Consider the following 18242-nt stretch of genomic DNA (forward strand, 5'->3'; position numbering starts at 1 on the left):
AAAAAAAAGCAATAAAATAAAATAAAGTGATATACCCTATTCGTAAAAAATTGGGAGGTACATGCCCCAAAATGTATTATTTATTAAAAGGTTATACACATTCTCAACTGTATTAACGTATTACATACATTTAAAAAATAACAAAAAACCTCATAAATTTTAAAAGGATAAGAAGAAATATTAACAGTAGGTGTCATATTTTCTTCCATATTCTAATGACTTCTCTTATGTCTCCCCCAGCCCCCAGGTATAAGCATCTTACCTTGGGGGCCATTAGTGCAGAGGAGTGTTGAAGAGGGACTTTAAGACAAGACTAGTAGGATTTTGGAAGGATTAAACAGCAACAACCAAGTTGAAAAAAATTAGGTTTTTTTTTTTTTTTTTTTGCTTTTTAGGGTTGTACTCATGGCATATGGAGGTTCCCAGGTCTAATTGGAGCTACAGCTGCCAGTCTACACCAGAACCATAGCAATACCAGATCCAAGCCACGTCTGCGACCTACACCACAGCTCACAGCAACACTGGATCCTTCCCCCACTGAGCGAGGCCAGGGATCGAACCTGCACCCTCATGGTTCCTAGTCATATTTGTTTCCACTGTGGCATGATGGGAACTTCAAAAATTAGTTTTTATTGAACACCTACTATATTCTAGGTGCTGTATATACTTTATCTTGTTTGATTCTCAAGATAAACCTGGGAATTAGATATTATTACTTTCTTTACTAATGAAAAACCCAAGGGTTAGGTGGCCTCTCAGAAAGTGTACTTAGTGGTACAACAGAGATTCAAACTCCCATCTTTCTGATGTCACGGGCTGTGCTCTTTTCACTTTACCAGGCTACCTTCTCTTCTACTCATCCCAGATGATTAAGAAAATCTAACTGATAAGGGATCTTCATGCCAGGCAGTATTCTAGGCCCAACAGAGACAATGCTGCACCAAATCCACATACTCCCTGACTGCAGAGGGCTTATAACCCAGCAGCGGAGACAGACCTACTCAGAGAATCACTGGGAGTGATGTGGGACCGTGGCTGCAAGAAACACTCATGACTTGCTAGGATAGCCTGTCCTGGGAATCTTGGCAGGAAAGTCAGTGAAGGCTTTCTGGAGATACAAGGGAGGAATAGGGTAACCAGAGGAAAGATCATTCCAGATGGAAGGAAGAGGAGTTTCCTGGTGGCTCAATGGGTTAAAGATCCAATGTTGTCACTGCTGTGGCACGGGTTTGATCCCTAGCCCAGGAACTTGCCCATACATGCCTCTGGTGTGACCAAAAAGAAAAAAGAAAGGGAAAGATAGAGAGAGAATACGCTGTGATCCTCTGGTAGGTTCTGAAGACTGAGAGCAGGGCCTTGTTGGCCGTATTACAGTCTGGTCTTTTCCTAACAGCAATAGGAGGACACTGAGGGATTTAAGTGGGATAGGATTTAAGTGGTTTGTGATGGGCCTGGGGCGGGGGGCGGGGGCTATGGATGTGTGTGTGAGGAAGAGAGAGAGAGGGAGGGAGGTAGACAGAAAGACAAGCAGAGAGACAGAGAGACAGATAGAGAGAGAGCACCTGAATGATGCTGTTAACTCTTATGATGAACTGTTGGTTGGTGGATGCCCCATGAGAAGGACTGGGCTGAGTTCTACCCTGACTGGGTTGAAAATCACTGAGTGGGACTGAGGAACATTAGGATCCTTAGGAGATCTGGAAGTGATAGAAACCCTTCAAAGTGACCAGGCTCACTATTGGTGCAAAGTAAGTCTGGCTCTGAAAAGAAAAAACCAGGGGTACATGCCCCAACCACTCATGGCTAGTCCTCCATCCACCTACAGAGACCAGATTAAGACAAGATACATTGAAAACCAAGTTTAAGTAATCCAACCTGTGAGACATTTAAACTCCTGTTCTCAGAGAATTTAAGAACATCCTACCTGCTGACGGGCTAACACACTAAGTCCTTCATTTGAGTGACCTCAGTGGCAGCTCTCTAGCTCTCCATCACAGCCCTGGAGTTCATTTATCTGACCTACCTGTAAGAGCCTGCGGGGCTGCCAAGCTGGGTATGGTGGCTGCATCCTGAGGGATGGAGCTGAGGTCGGGCTCTGGTGTGCTTCGTGGAGGTGACAGGGCCAAAGGAGTCATGAGAACCCGAGACTTGAGCTGCAAGAGAGAGACCACGTAATCAATGAAAATTTGGAGATGCTCTCTATACCTTCCCAAGATCTTTCCTGGGCTCAGTTAACCAGTGCTATTCTTTCATACTTTCATGCCTTTCTATCATGCAGCTGTGGAGGCTTAACTTCAGATTCAAGTTGATGATGAAGATTCAAGTTTGAGTCACACCCCGAGGTCAGCTCTGTACCCTGACCTCACAGTGGAGCCACCCAGGAAGTGATGTCAGGCAGCAGGTATGGGACATACAGAGGTGTGAACATTTGAAGCCTATACTCCCCTGGCTGCAGGATACAGAGTAGGGGACAGTTCCCAGGTCGAGCCCCTGTGACCCTGAGACTCTTGTGGACAGGGCTTTCCCAACAGCCACCCAGAGACTGACCCCAAAGCTCTGCTCACTCTGCTGAGGCTTCTGCTCAAAAGATCACGGATCCTTCTAGAAAAGGGAGCAGGAGTCATTCCTCCAAAGGGCTGACATGCTTCTAAGTGTTTATTTCCTGCAACAGAGACCATCAAAAGCAGTCTGGGGCAGATGTGAGCACATTTTCTACTAGTGACAAGTGGCCACCTTGAAGGTTTCTCACTTGAAATTACAAATGAGGAACTGAAATTTGCTCTTATGGAATAAGGTGGAGATGGCTTGGTGATGTGTCAATACCAACAAGTCATTCTCCTTACTAAGGTTAAGAGGCAAGTTTCTAATCTCAGCTCTCTATTCAAAAATACTGAGTCAGGAGTTCTCGTCGTGGCGCAGTGGTTAACGAATCCGACTAGGAATCATGAGGTTGCGGGTTCAGTCCCTGGCCTCGCTCAGTGGGTTAAGGATCCGGCGCTGCTGTGAGCTGTGGTGTAGGTTGCAGATAAGGCTCGGATCCTGCGTTGCTGTGGCTCTGGCGTAGGCCAGCCGCTACAGCTCCAATTCGACCCCTAGCCTGGGAACCTCCATATGCCGTGGGAGCGGCCCAAAGAAATAGCAAAAAGACAAAACAAACAAACAAACAAAAATACTGAGTCAGTCACTTCACCTCTTTACCACTGACCTATGTCTGCACTCCCCTTCAGACCACTTAAGTCAGTCTCTGGGACTGGGACCCAGGTATCAGGCATTTTTAAAGATACTCAGATAATTCCAATACACAGATAAGATGAAGGACCACTGCTCAACACCAGCGCTTTTCAACTTCAAGGTGCCATTAATCACCTGCAGGGGTCTTGTTAAATGCAGATTCTGATTCAGGAAGCCTGGGGTAGGGCCTGAGATTCTGCATTTCTAACAAGGTCCCAGGCAGTGCCAATGCTGTTGGTCCATGGACTGCACTTTGAGTAGCAAGGGTATACATTCTGTTATTAATATATATACAGTCCCCGTTCATATCCTAACTTGCTTCCTGGATTTTTAGGATGTAATAATAATAATTATAATAATAATCACCATGGAGAAATAGTTATCTAACATTCCACATTCATTCATTCATTCATTCAACAAATATGTATTGAGTGCACACTGCAAGCCGGATGCTAGTCTTGCTGCTGGGGATATAATAATGAATAAAGATGAGAAACATCTTTGCCCTCATGGAACTGACTTTCTGTTGGGGGAAAACACAATAAATAGAATAAACAAGAAAATGATGTAGTATGTTAGACGATGGTAAGAGCTGAAGCTGAAAAGAGAGGGAAGGCCATGGAAAGTGAACTGAGGAGCTGTACTTCAGCCTGAAATTTGAAAATAGAAATGGGACAGTTAAGGCACTTCTTGGGTGATATTGCATAAAGGTTTCAAGAAGGCGAGGCAGCAAGTCATACTAATGTTTAAGGGAAGAACATTCCAGTGAATGAGAGCATTAAGTGCAAAGGTCCTGAGGCAGGAGCATACCTAGAGTGTGAAACTTTAAAGAGGCAAGAGTGAAATTGCAGAAGTGGTAAAGCCATGCAGCTTGCCAAGTTCTTTGACTTTTGATCCAAGCTCTTTTGAGCAGAGCAACTACAGAATCTAAACTGACATCTTAACAATCTTTCGGATGGTTGTGTTGAGAAGAGATGAAAGAAACAAAAGTGAGAGGACCACTAATATACAGCAGATGAGCAAGGATGGTAAATTGGATCAGGATGATAGTAATGTAGGTGATGAGAAGCAGACAGATTTTGGACAGATTTTAAAGGTGGAACCAGCAGGACTTTCCAACACACTGGATGTGGTATATGAGAGAAAGAAAGTAGTCAAAGATGACTCCAAGACTTTGGGTCAGGGAGTCAGGAGATGGAGGAGGGAGGAGGGGAGAGTAGAGAGAAGTAGGAAGATCAGACATTAGTTTTGGACATGTCAAGTTTAAGAGCCTAGATCCAAGTACAGATAGTAAGTAGGCAGGTACATACACTGGAGGGTGGAGTTCTGGGGGAAAGTCTAGACAGAGATTTAATTTTGGAATCATTAGTAAAATGTTGATATTTAAGGTCATGATGATGGATGAGATCAATCATCAGAGAATTGAGTGTAGCTGGAGAAGAGAAGGACCCAAGCCTGAGTCCTGCAAGACTCCAACATGAAAAGGTTGGAGAGATGATGAGGAACCAGCAAAAGAAACCAGGAAAGACATCTAGTGGGGAGAAAAGAAAACTGGGCAAGTATGGCATTGCAGCAGCAAAATGGAGAAAGTGTTTGAAGGAGGAGAGAGTGATTAACCATGTCAAATACTCTGATCAGACAAGGAAGTGGCCATGTAGCAATTTTTCAACAAGAGAGGTTACAGTGCCATGGGTGGGATGAGAACCTGGCTGGAATAAGCTCAAGAAATAATGGGGGGGGGGGGAGGTTCCCATTGTGGCTCAGTGGTAATGAACCTAACTAGTATCCATGAGGATTCAGACTCGATCCCTGGCCTCACTCAGTGGGTTAGGATTTGGCAGTGCCATGAGCTGTGTGTAGGTAGCAGATGTGGCTTGGATCCCACAGTGCTATGGCTATGGTGCAGGCTGGCAGTTGCAGCTCTGATTTGGCCCCTAGCCTGGGAACTTCCATATGTCCCCTTTTTAGGTGCAGCCCTAAAAAGCAAAAAAAAAGAAAAGAAAAATGAAGAAGGAAAGAAGGGAAGGAAGGGAGGAAGGGAGGAAGAAAAGAAAGAAGGGCAGGAGGGGGAGAGAATGAGAGAGGGAAAGAAAGAAAGAAAGAGAGAGAGAAAGAGAGAGAGAAAGAGAGAAAGAGAGAAAGAGAGAAAGAGAGAAAGAGAGAAAGAGAGAAAGAGAGAAAGAAAGAAAGAAAGAAAGAAAGAAAGAAAGAAAGAAAGAAAGAAAGAAAGAAAGAAAGAAAGAAAGAAAGAAAGAAAGAGAGAGAGAGAGAGAAAGACAGAGAGACAGGCAGACAAAGAAAGAAAGGGAAGAGAGGCATTCAGATCAGGAAGTAAAATCAACTCTTTCAAGGAGTCTTGTCTTAAAGGGAAGTGGCCAATTAGCCATAGCAAGAGGAAAAGTAGGATTAAAAGATTTTTGCCCCACACTTAATCTCCAGAATATACAAGCAACTTATACAACTCAACAGCAAAAAAGCCAACAACCCAATTGAAAAATGGGAAAAGACCTGAATAGACATTTTTCCAAGAAAGATGTACAGATGGCCAAAAAGCACATGAGAAAATGGTCAACATTCCTGATTATTACAGAAATGCAAATCAAAACTACCACGAGATACCACCTCACACCAGTCAGAATGGCCATCATTCATAAGTCCACAAATAACAAATGCTGGAGGGGGTGTGGAGAAAAGGGAACCCTCCTGCACTGATGGTGGGAATATAAGCTGGTATGACCATTATGGAGAACAGTGTGGAGGTACCTTAGAAATCTATACATAGAACTACCATATGACCCAGCAATCCCACTCTTGGGCATATATCCAGGCAAAACTTTCTTGAAAAAGATACATGCACCTGCATGTTCATTGTAGCACTATTCACAATAGCAAAGACATAGAAACAACCTAAATGTCCATCGACAAATGATTGGATTAGGAAGATGTGATATATATATATATGTATACACACACACACACACACACACACACACACACACACACACACACTGGACTGCTACTCGGCCATAAAAAAGAACAAAATAATGCCACTTGCAGCAACATGGATGGTACTAGAGACTCTCATCCTGAGTGAAGTAAGTCAGCAAAAGAAAGACAAATGCCATATGATGTCACTTATATCTGGAATCTAAAATATGGCACAAATGAACCTTTCCACAGAAAAGAAAATCATGGACTTGGAGAATTGATTTGTGGTTGCCAAGAGGGAGGGAGTGGGGTGGATTGGGAACTTGGGGTTAATAGATGCAAACTATTGCCTTTGGAATGGATTAGCAATGAGATCCTGCTGTATAGTGCTGGGAACTCTGTCTAGTCACTTATGATGGAGCATGATAATGTGAGAAAATAGAATGTGTACATGTACGTGGGAAAAAAAAGATTTTTTGCCCCACAATGAGATACCACCTCACCTACTATAAAAATTTTTCATTAAAAAGAACACATGTTGGCATTCCCATTGTAGTGCAGCAGAAACAAATCTGACTAGAAACCATGAGGTTGTGGGTTCAATTCCTGGCCTCACTCAGTGGTTTAAGGATCCAGCATTGCTGTGAGCTGTGGTGTAGGTCACAGACACAGCTGAGATCCCACGTTTCTGTGGCTGTGGTGTAGGCTGGCAGCTGTAGCTCCAATTCTACTCCTAGCCTGGGAATCTCCATATGCCATGAGTTCGGTCCTAAAAAGCAAAAAAATGAAAATAACACATGTTAACAAGAAAGTGGAAAAATTGCAAGCCTTGTGCACTATTTGGTGGGAATGTAAAATGGTGCAGAATGCATAAAATGGTGCATTCTTCAAAAAGCTAAAAATAGAATTACCCAGCAATTCCAATTCTGAGTATATAGAAGAATTAAAAGCAGTGTCTTCAAGGGATATTTGTATACTCACTCATATTCAAAGCAATACCATTCATACTATCACTATGGAAGCAACTACAAAATGTCCATCAGGAGATAAGTGGATTAAAAAATGTATATACATACAAGTAAATATTATTCAGCCTTAAAAAGAAAGAAAATTCTGATACACGCTACAATGTGGATGAAACTTTACGACATTATGCTAAGAGAAATAAGCCAGTCACAAAAAGGCAAATACTGTCCAATTCCACTTATACGAGGTACCTAGAGTAGTCAAATGTGCTGAAACAGAAAGTAGAATGGTGGTTGCCAGGGGCTAGAGGGAGGGGGAAATGGAGAGTAGTTTAATGAGGATTGAGTTTCAGTTTTGAAAGGTAAAGATGTTCTGGAGATTGGATGCACAATGAAGTGAACATACTTAACCCTACTAAACTGTACACTTAGAAATGGTTAGACTGTCAGTTTTATGCCATGTGGTTTTTATTAAAACTGAATTTTTTAATTTTAAAAAGATTTTTTTGCTTTTGTTTTTGAGATGGGAGAAACACATTCCAAAGCTGATGGAAATAACCTAGTGGAAAGGGAAAAACTGATAACACAGGGAAGTGCACCAAGAACTGTACGCATCAGGGCTCTGAGTAGATGAGAGAGGATGAGATCTAGTGAACTGGGGGTTTGGGCTCTGGTCTATGGTCTTAGAGATAAACAAGGACTTTTCATCTACTGCAACAGGAAGGAAGGAGAAATATGGGGGTCTGGATCTGGGCAGATGTGGAGGAGGGAGCTTACAGAAGGCCACTTCCGAGAGCTTCTTATTTCTCAATGATCCTGGAAGCTGTGTGTAATGGCAGAGAGTGATGTATTAAGGAAACAGGAGGGTGAAAGAAATGGGGGAATGGAGTGTGGCTGCTGAGATGATTGTGGGCACAATGGGATATGTAGAAATGAATCAAAAGTCACGGAAATGAATCTCTAGGAACACATAGCTTGTGATGGAGAGGCTGGTGGTGACAGTCCCCAAGAACTGTGGGCAGTAGGCTCTGGAAGAGCCTTAGCTAAATCCTCATTTACAGGCTTAAAGCCCTCCAATTCCCAACACACAGATAACAATGTTGGTCGTGGAAAGAAAAGGATTGAAAAGTCACCATTTTCCCTCCTATTGTCTTAAGTAAATTAACAAAGATCCTGTGATCCCTTCTTACAAAAATGATGATGACAATGATGGCAGCCAAGACTCAGATAGCCAGACAGTATTTACTGTTCACATAAACCTCGACAACCCTAACATCTAATTCTTGCTCACCATTTTAATATTTACTAGAGAGGTATCTGTCCTTTGAACCCACCTTCAAAAGTAATATAATTATAATTGGCTGTTACATCTGTCCATCATTTCTGCCCAGGTGAAGCAATTAAAGGGATTAGAATAAATCAGCTGGTTGCAGGAAAAACCTGATGTATTCATTCAACCTCTAAAACAACTTCTGGGCCTTCTGAACAAAGAAGGAATCTCATGCAAGTATGGCTTTTTTAAAAATATTCTTTTGGCAAGAGAATAAATCATCAGTAGGAATATCTTTTGATTTGGCATTCTGAAATTTCCATCTCATTGCTTAATATAAAGAATCACAACACAACATTGTAAATCAACTATACTTTCATTAAAAAAAGAATTGAAAGTAATCTATCCTAGAAAAGGGGATCACCCATGATTTTATAAAGGCCCTAAAACAGATGTGAGCCCACTGGCTAGAAACCTTCCTTTGGTGTGATGTGGAGCCCTGTGGCCTCTCCCATGTGTGCCATGAGGAGCTCCCCATGTGCCCCGGCCTATCCAAGCTACTCTCTGGCATTTGTTTTTGTCATTGCTGATTTGTCTTAAATTAAAAAACAAAACATTTAAAAAACAAAACAAATAATTGCTGATTTGTCTTAAATTATTTGTTTTGTTTTTTAAATTACAAAATAAAATAGAAAACTGCTATCTTGATTTCTAATACCACTCTTCAATAAAAAGAATCAGGTATTCTCAAAGAAATGGCTGATTCTAGGACTAGGTCAGGAAATACACAAGATGAACTCTGATCATCTTACTGTGCCAGAAGGTAAGAAAGTACTAAACTAAAACACGCGCGCACACACACACACACACACACACACACACACACACGAGAGGGGTAGGTCACAGGGACACAGGAGTCAACTGAAAAAGCTTTCAGTGGCCAAACCTGGAACTTCGTGAGCAACAAAGAATGTAATAATGGATTATAATTCAAAGTATACCATGAATATCCATGACTCCATACTCACATAAATGAGTGACTATGTAAAGACATTGGGGAGAATAGACAAATTTTCCGTGCATAAAAATTTCATTGTGGAGCATAACTCCTCACTCCTTAAGTGTGGGCCACATGCAGTGACTTCCTTCCTGAGGAAAAAAGTAACTTTATAGTGGAAAAACCTGTCAAACATCACCTTAGCCAGGGGATCCAGGTCGCCATACACAGTGATAAACCATGTCAATAGTACACGCTCGTTTCTTTTTTTTCTTTTTCTTTTTTTTTTGTCTTTTGTCTTTTGTCTTTTTAGGGCTGCATCCACAACATATGGAGGTTCCCAGACTAGGGGCTAATCAGAGCTTCAGCTGCTAGCCTATGCCAGAGCCACAGCAATGCCAGATCTGAGCCATATCTGCGACCTACACCACAGCTCACGGCAACACTGGATCCTTAACCCACTGAATGAGGCTAGGGATCGAACCTGCAACCTCATGGCTCCTAGTCGCATTCGTTTCCACAGTGCCATGACGGGAACTCCAATAGTACACACTCTTGATACAATGTGATGGAAATGGCAGCTTACCTCTGAGATTTTTCTCTCCAAAGATCCATAACCCCAGTCTAATTATGGTATAAACTTCAGACAAACCCAAACTGCAGAACATTTTACAAAATACTTGACCAATACTCCTCAAAAGTTCAAATGTCATCAAGAACAAGGAAAATCTAAGAAACTTTCACAGCCCAGAGACGCTTAAGAAGACAGGATGACTAAAGGTGATGAGGTATCCTGGATGGGTCCTGGAACACAGTAGGGAAAAACTACTGAATGCAAATAAAATAAGGACATCTTTAACACTAAAGTATTATTATTTGTTCACTAGCTGTGACAAATATACCACAGTAATGTAAGATGTTAACAACAGGGAACTGGGTGTCAGGTATATGAGAATTCTCTGTATCTTTGCAATGATTCTCTAAATCTAAAACTATTCTAAAACATGGTTTATTTTTAAAATATTAAAAACAGAATCTGGCAGAATAAACTGGGTAAAATGAAAAGGAAGGAGATAGGAGAGGCCTCTTTCTTGGCAGCATAAGACTAGAAGAAGATTTGCTGCCCAGGATGCATTGCTCTGACATACAGGAGCTAATCCTTGGCCTCCAAAGCCAACAGCCTATACAGATGCTGGCAAAGTTGGTACCTTTACCTGAAATTCAAAACCTCAATCAAACAGTTGTCATGACTCTTCATCCAGGGCATGGTTGCCAATGGCTGTGCTTTGCCTTGTTAAAGTATTGTGGGGGGATGAAGCAGAAGGGTAGAGGCGGCCCCTGCCAGCTGGAGTCTCCACCAAAGGGGCTGGGGAGTCTGGGATCAGCTCATCTTTCTTTTCCATTCACGTGTCCAAAATAAGGGCCCGGAGGGTTTCTTGCTCCTGCTGCCTTCAGGGGAAGACCTTCTCTAAGACATTTGCTAGAGAATCACTGCAAAGAGTTGGGAAGGGTTTGTTTGCAAACTGAGATGTGTGGCCAGGACACACTAAAGGACACTAAAGGAGAAGGAGTCAGCTGATGTAAAATTCAAGTATTTTTCTGGAATTATGGAAGTGTGTCAGAAACAGAAGTACTAACCAAATAGTATTTGTTAGATTGACGGTAAGAGGTTGGTAAATGGAGGATAGAGAATGTTGTTGGGGGAATATAAAGATGTGTAGAGCCTTCCTGCACATCAGCAGAGGATGAAGCAACAAAGGAAAATTTAAAAATAAGTTTGGGAGTTCCCGTGGTGGTGCAGCAGAAACGAATCCAATTAGGAACCACGAGGTTGTGGGTTCAATCCCTGGCCTCGCTCAGTGAGTTAAGGATCCAGCATTGCCATGAGCTGTGGTGTAGATCGCAGATGTAGCTAAGATCTCACATTGCTATGGCTGTGGTATAGGCCAGAAGCTGTAGCTCTGATTAGACCCCCTAGCCTGGGAACTTCCATATGCTGCTGGTATGGTCATAAAAAGCAAAATAAAATAAAATAGAAATAAAATAAATAAATATAAGTTTGGGGTGGCAGTGGATACATACAATGGGGCACTAGCTTTTGGATCTAAGTTCAAAGTACAGCTCAGCCATTCAGTAACCCTGTCCTAAGTCTCATTGCTTAACCTTTCAAAGCCTGCCTTTCCTCGTCTGCAAGATAATAACACCTTCTCACAGGATATGGCAAGAATGAAAGGTAAACATTTTACATAGGGCTAGTGCAAAGGGAGAATAAGTGTTTATTATCATTATTCCTGATAGTATTATAATTCTATTATTAGAAGTTCCAGATATACAAATGAGTTTTCAGTTTCTTGTTCAGGTAGCCATAGCAGGGAAGGGGACTTGCCCATCTTTCTCCTAGGACCCATCTATATTTTCTACACTTATCCACTTGAGATCACATCTTCACAAATCTTTGTTGCGCATCTATATTTCTTCATCTGGGAAATGGACACTAAGAACTGACATGATTTCACATTGCCCAATGAGCTGCAGGGGAGTGGTGAGAATACAGGCCTCAGGGAGGACTGGGGTTCTAATCCTGGTTCTGCCACCAACTCACATGGTACTCTGAGCAACCCACTCAGTGCCTCTGGGCTTTATCTTCCAAAGCCATTAAATTGGGGCAGAGTTGTTGGTTCCTAAGTTCTCTTCCAACTCATAATGTTGTGTATCTTGCATTAGACTACTTTTGAAAACATTAAAGAGTTTGAAATAAAGCCAGTGTCAGTGCCATATTTTAAATATTGATCAGAAAAAAAAATGTGCATCCTAAATTACTTTGGAGTTCTGTTTCTGGGAATGTAGAAAACTAGGTTATTTGGATCAACTGAAAACAACCGTTAATAAAGTAAAGAACATAAGATTAGTAAAAATATGGAGGAGTTAACAACATACAAGGATTAATTGGGCCAAAGTATAGGTGAAACTAGGCCTTGAAATTGCCATGGATCCCAGGGCTCACCCAAAGGACTACAACCTCAGGGCAAGGTTAAGCCAGTTATAAACATATCTTGCCCTACCCTACCCACACCTGACTCTAAGAAATGTTTCCTTGACACTGGAGGAGGGGCTGTGCAGAATCCCTGAGAAGATATTGCCATAAGTCTGTTGGGTGACCAAGAAACTTTCAGGCTGTGAAGTTAGTTTAAAAATTACCCAATCTGGCAGTGCTCCCAGATACCTAGAAAAGCAAACACAAATCATCTCTGGAGAAAAGCCTCAAAGAAGTCCCTCAAATAAATTTTCAAATGCAATGAATAATAGCCCAAACATACAAGGAAGCAAGGAACAAAAGCAAAAATGGGCAATAAAAACACATAGCAATAAAACCCCAGAAATATTTAAGATATTTCAATTATCAGACTTATAAAAACAATTGTGATACTATGTATAAAGATACACATAGTATGAAATGTGAAAATATCTCTGGAGAATAGAAAACCATAAAAAATAGCAGAGCAAATTTGTAAAAGAACCAAGTTTAACTTCTATAGATGAAAAATACAATAATTAAAGTTAAAACTAAATGGATAGATTTAACAGCATACAAAACATAGCTAAAGAAAGAATTAGTGAGCTAGAATATGCATCAAAAAAATTAACCAAAAGTAGCATAGAGATAAAGAGATAAAAACTATGGAGGGGAGGTTATAAGACATGGCAAATTTGAAAAGTTTTAACATTAGAGTTCAGAGAGAATGGAATAGAGGTCATATTTGAAAAGATAATAATAACTAAGAATTTTTCAGAGATGATGAGAATTCTAATTCAGAGATTCAGGAAGCCAAATAAACCCTAAATAAGATGAATAAAAAAGAAATCCACAGGTAGACACAACAGAACAAAACTGTACAACACCAAAGACAAAGAAAAGATATTAAAATTAGCTTAAAAATACAAAACCTTCCAGGGAACTTTCAAATAAGCTAGATGGATATCTAAGTTCTTTACAAAAATGGCCCCCCAAAGACAAGTGGAATAAGGTCTTCTATGTTATGCAAGGAAATAACTATCAACATAGAATTCTATACCCAGCAAAAATGTTTTTTCCAAAAATAAAGATTAAATAAAGATACTTCCAGATAACAAAAGCTAAGAGGATTTAGGAGTTCCTGTTGTGGCGCAGTGGTTAACAAATCCGACTAGGAACTATGAGGTTGCAGGTTCAATTCCCGCCCTTGCTCAGTGGGTTAAGAATCCAGCATTGCTGTGAGCTGTGGTGTAGGTCGCAGATGCGGCTCAGATCCCGTGTTGCTGTGGCTCTGGTGTAGGCCAGTGGCTACAGCTCCGATTGGACCCCTAGCCTGGGAACCTCCATATGCCGCGGGAGCAGCCCTAGAAAAGACAAAAAAAAATTTAGTTAAAAAAAAAAAGCTAAGAAGATTTATCACAAGAGGAGCTTATTAAAGGGACTTGTAAAAGAGGTACTGCAGGCAAGTGGAAAGTGATCTCAGGTAGAAGGTCTGATATGCAAAAAAAGAATGAAGAATTTTTTAAAATGGTAACTAAGAAGATGAATCTGAATGAAAAGGACAATACAAAATAAAAATAATTGTTTTGAGGGATTCAAAAGGCAAAAAGAATTAAAATGCATAACAGTAATAATATTCAAGTCAGGGAGACAAATGGAGTTAAAGTATCCTAAGGTCCTTGTATCATCTAGGAAGAAACAAAGGTAAGGTTAACTGCAGAAAACTCTAGCATGCAAGCATGGTGTAATTTCTAGAGCAATACAATAGAAAACAGTGCTTAAACTTCAAGGAATAGAAAAGAAAGAATTACGTACTTGAAAATCCAAAAGAGGACATGAAAGACAGGTAAAAGGAACATAGAACCACTGGGACAAATAGAACGCACAAAATAAAATATAGATTTAAACCCAAATTTATCAATAATTACTTTAAATATAGACCAAATGACTAGTTAAAAGATGAAGATTATTATACTGGATGCTATGGATTAAAATGCATCCTCCTCGGAGTTCCTGTCGTGGCTCAGTGGTTAACGAATCTAAGAACCATGAGGGTGCAGGTTTGATCCCTGGCCTTGCTCAGTGGGTTAAGGATCCATGGATGCCATGAGCTATGGTGCAGGCTGCAGACACGGCTCGGATCCCGAGTTGGTGTGGCTCTAGCATAGGCCAGCGGCTACAGCTCCAATTCTACCCCTTGCCTAGTAACCTCCATATGCCGCAGGAGTGGCCCTAGAAATGGCAAAGACAATAAATAAATAAAATGCATCCTCCTCAAAAGATGGTGAAGTCCTAACCCCCAGTACCTATGAATATGACTTTATTGGGAAATCTTTGCCAATGATCAAGTTAGGATGAGGTCATTAGAGCGGGCCCTAACCCAATATGATTGTGTTCTTATAAAAACGGGAAATTTGGATACAGAGATAGACATGTACAGAGGGAAGATAATGTGAAAACCCAGGGAGAATGCAGTCCACAAGCCAAAGAACACCCAAAGTCACCTGAAGCTAGGAGAGACCTGTAACAGGTCCTCCCTCACAGCCCTCCAAAGGAACCAACCAGACCAACATTGATCTCAGACTTCCAGCCTGCAGAACTGTGAGATGATAAATTTCTATTGTTCCATCGACAAATGAATAGACAAAAATGTGGTATATATACACAATGAAATACTACTCATGAAAAGAATGAAATAATGTCATTTGCAACAACATGGATGGATCTACACATTATCAAACTACCTAAGTCAGACTGAGAAAGACAAATAAATATAATATGATATCATTTATATGTGGAATTTTTTAAAATGGTACAAATGAACTTATTTACAAAACAAAAAGGCTCACAGACATAGAAAACAAACTTATGGTTACCAAAGGGGAAAGGGCAAGGAGGGATAAATTAGGAATTTGTGATGAACACATACACACTACTATATATAAAATAAACAAGGACCTACTGTATAGCACAAGAAACTGTGTTCAACCTTGTAATGACCTATAATGGAAAACAATCTGAAAAAAAAAATAGGTGTGTGTGTGTGTGTGTGTGTGTGTGAGAGAGAGAGAGAGAGAGAGAGAATCACTTTGCTCTATACCTGAAACTAACAGTATAACACTGTAAATCAATAATACTTCAATCAAAAATAAGTAAATTTAAAAATTCCTAATAAGTCATCCAATTTCTTATATTTTTGTCTACAGCAGCTCTAGGAAACTAATATACCAGATTCTATTTTTTAGCATCATGTTTTCCCCTCTTTTCCCTCCCACCTCTTTTGAGGATAGCTTTGTCTATGTCCCTGCCCATAGCTTTTTTGGGAGAACATTCCTTCATTAGGCTCATACTCTTCACACAAAACTCCCTCAAGGTTCTGAGGAGATGCTGTGGGGAGCAGAGTGGGGGAAACTGAATACCTCATTGTGTTTAACCTCAGACTTTAGTCTAAAAACTTGCCTGTTGGAAATGCAAATCAGCTCCAACAACAAGAAGTTTGTGGCCAATGACCTAATTCCATTCTGAGGAGTCAGCCTGTTTCTGGGTCTATCCACACCTTTTTCTTCCTTCTCTTGGGAGAGATTAAACACACAAAGTATGGAGGGACCAGTATTCTTTGGCCTTGAGATCTGCTTTGGCGACCGGCCCTTCAGTCAAATCTGAAATCCTAGTAAAATGATCTTTGCACTAAATCTTCCCTAGGAAAATAAAATTACCCCTATACCATATTCTGTCTTCATTGTGCCATATTCTGTCACAATGAAGACAGTAGCGGATGCTCAGAGGTGGCAGAGGAATGGTCCACCTCTCTTGTGCATTTTAAAAGAAAGGATGAGGATGCTGGAGCTTTCTCCCACCAAGTCTGTGTTGGATTCAGATTCTCCCCTGGGCCCAAAGAGGTAGTGAAACTGGTGAAGTATAGCACAGGCTGTGTGTGTGTTGGGAGCAGGGGGCAATGGTGGTGGTACTATGCTGCCTGGGTGGGGCTGAAAAGAATGAGGACAGTGCTCCTGGTACTCCATGGGTACCAGGAGACAGGTGGAAGAAAAAAAAAAAGAAAGCAGAAACCACTATCATGATAAAGGCAAAAACTAGTGGGTGAAACTTTTAAGAAAAACAGGATATATCAAAGTATCTCCTCCAAATATTTATTAGTTACTGCGATGGTTTTAATGCATGTCTACAAGTTATTTGACACACTGCCCTTCAGGAGGTCCAGCTTAATTTAATTTCTCTTTCTTTGAAAGTTGATTGAACCTAGTGATCATTTTTAAGGAATAGTATATGGAAAGAGAAAAATGGTAACTTTACAGTGGAGAAACCTGATAGGCACGATCTTAACCAAGTATGGAAGGTTAAAATCACGAGTGATAATTCATGTTGATATCATGTACCTCCTGATATAAGGCAATGAGAAGTCTTCTTCACCTCTGCAGTTTTCTTCCTAAAAATCTGTAACCTTGACACAAAACAAGTGTCAAGGTCATGAAAGACAAAGAAAGGCTGAAAAACTATCAGAGATCAGAGGAGACTAAGGAAAAAAACGACAATTTAGTTCAGTAATGTGCTCTCTTGTATTGAATCTTAGAGCAGAAAAAGGACAGTAGTGGAACATTAGAGGGAACTGGGTGAAGGGCATACGGGAAATCTTTGCATCTCTTCTGTAAATCTAAAATTATTTTAAAATATTTTAAAATTAAAAAACAACTATCATTAGATAAAGTGGAATTGAGGGAAACAGATCCATTCATAATAATGAGAATTATTAATGGAATGCTGTTCACTCCACCCTGTGATCCCAGTGATCTTTAGTAGAGACCACACATTTCAAGGAATGCTTGCTGTGATTGAGTTTCTTTATAGAAATTAGTGAGGGGGCCAAGTTCTATGCATCAGCAGGCATGGGGTCAGACCTGCAGATGAAGGGGGGACATGAGACATGCAGTTACAGGTATTCTTTGTATAGCAGAGGTCAGAGCAGTGGGGAGCTGGAGCAGCTTACACTGGTTCACAAGAGATGATTGTTAAATTTTTAGGAATATTGCAAGTTGTTTGTTAAACAGTGATTATTAAGTGTATATGGAGAGTATTTATTATTGAAGTGTATATGGAGAGTATTAATTAAATAAACACACTAAAAACAAAGGTAATAGGTACTTAAAACTCATCACTTTCTAATTATTTCCTGTTGCATCTGTGTGGAAATATAAATGCAAATGTGTGCTGCTGCACATCTTTTACCAACCCCATTTTGGGGGATGTAACATTGGTACCTGGAAATTGGCCGTGTTGAAAATATTTACACCTTAGCAATTGGCAAATGCTACAAACAGGGCTGGGTTTACTGTTTTGTTGACATATAGACTTAACAGAGTGATAGAGAAAATATTAAAAATGCAAATCAAACTTAATAGTGTGTCGTGTCTGTAGCTGTTACACCATGAATAGCACACACACCAAAAAAAACTGAAAATTTTTTTTTCACAAGGTATTATCCAATTTAGCAAAGAATTCATCACATTTATGACAAATGAGTGAAGTCCAACATACAAATTTCACTGTTTATGTTTCTTTTACTCCTTAACATAAGCAAAAATATATATATATTCATGTCAGAGTTACACTTTGAAGGCTGGTCAGGAAACATTCAGCAGATACCAGTGCCCCAGAACCACTGCTGAGCCTCACCTCAGATGCCTGCTCCAGCCCTGTGGAGGGAGCAGAGGACCACAGAAGACCCCAGGAGAAACAAGCCCTTCCCTAGGTGCTGCACACTGTTCAGCCTCAGGAAATGACCCATTCTTTGTGCCTGTGTAATCATTTCCCCCCACAGGGTGC

The 18242-nt window shown here is 40.6% G+C and overlaps 1 protein-coding gene across 21 annotated transcripts in view; it reads right to left on the reverse strand.

Moving 5' to 3' along the window:
* Positions 1-18242, reverse strand: part of SCML4 (Scm polycomb group protein like 4) — a 122741-nt gene that overhangs the window by 52184 nt on the left and 52315 nt on the right. For 20 of the 21 annotated variants that reach the window (XM_047762101.1, XM_047761981.1, XM_047762016.1 and 17 more), the window contains exon 3: positions 2024-2153. In XM_047762101.1, coding sequence (XP_047618057.1) covers positions 2024-2153 — 130 coding nt within the window. Of the gene's footprint in view, positions 1-2023; positions 2154-2547; positions 2662-18242 lie in introns of those variants that run through there. The other variant, XM_047762092.1, reaches the window with a different exon arrangement.

The sequence above is a fragment of the Phacochoerus africanus genome, chromosome 2 (genome assembly GCF_016906955.1).
Source record: "Phacochoerus africanus isolate WHEZ1 chromosome 2, ROS_Pafr_v1, whole genome shotgun sequence".
NCBI lineage: Eukaryota > Metazoa > Chordata > Mammalia > Artiodactyla > Suidae > Phacochoerus > Phacochoerus africanus.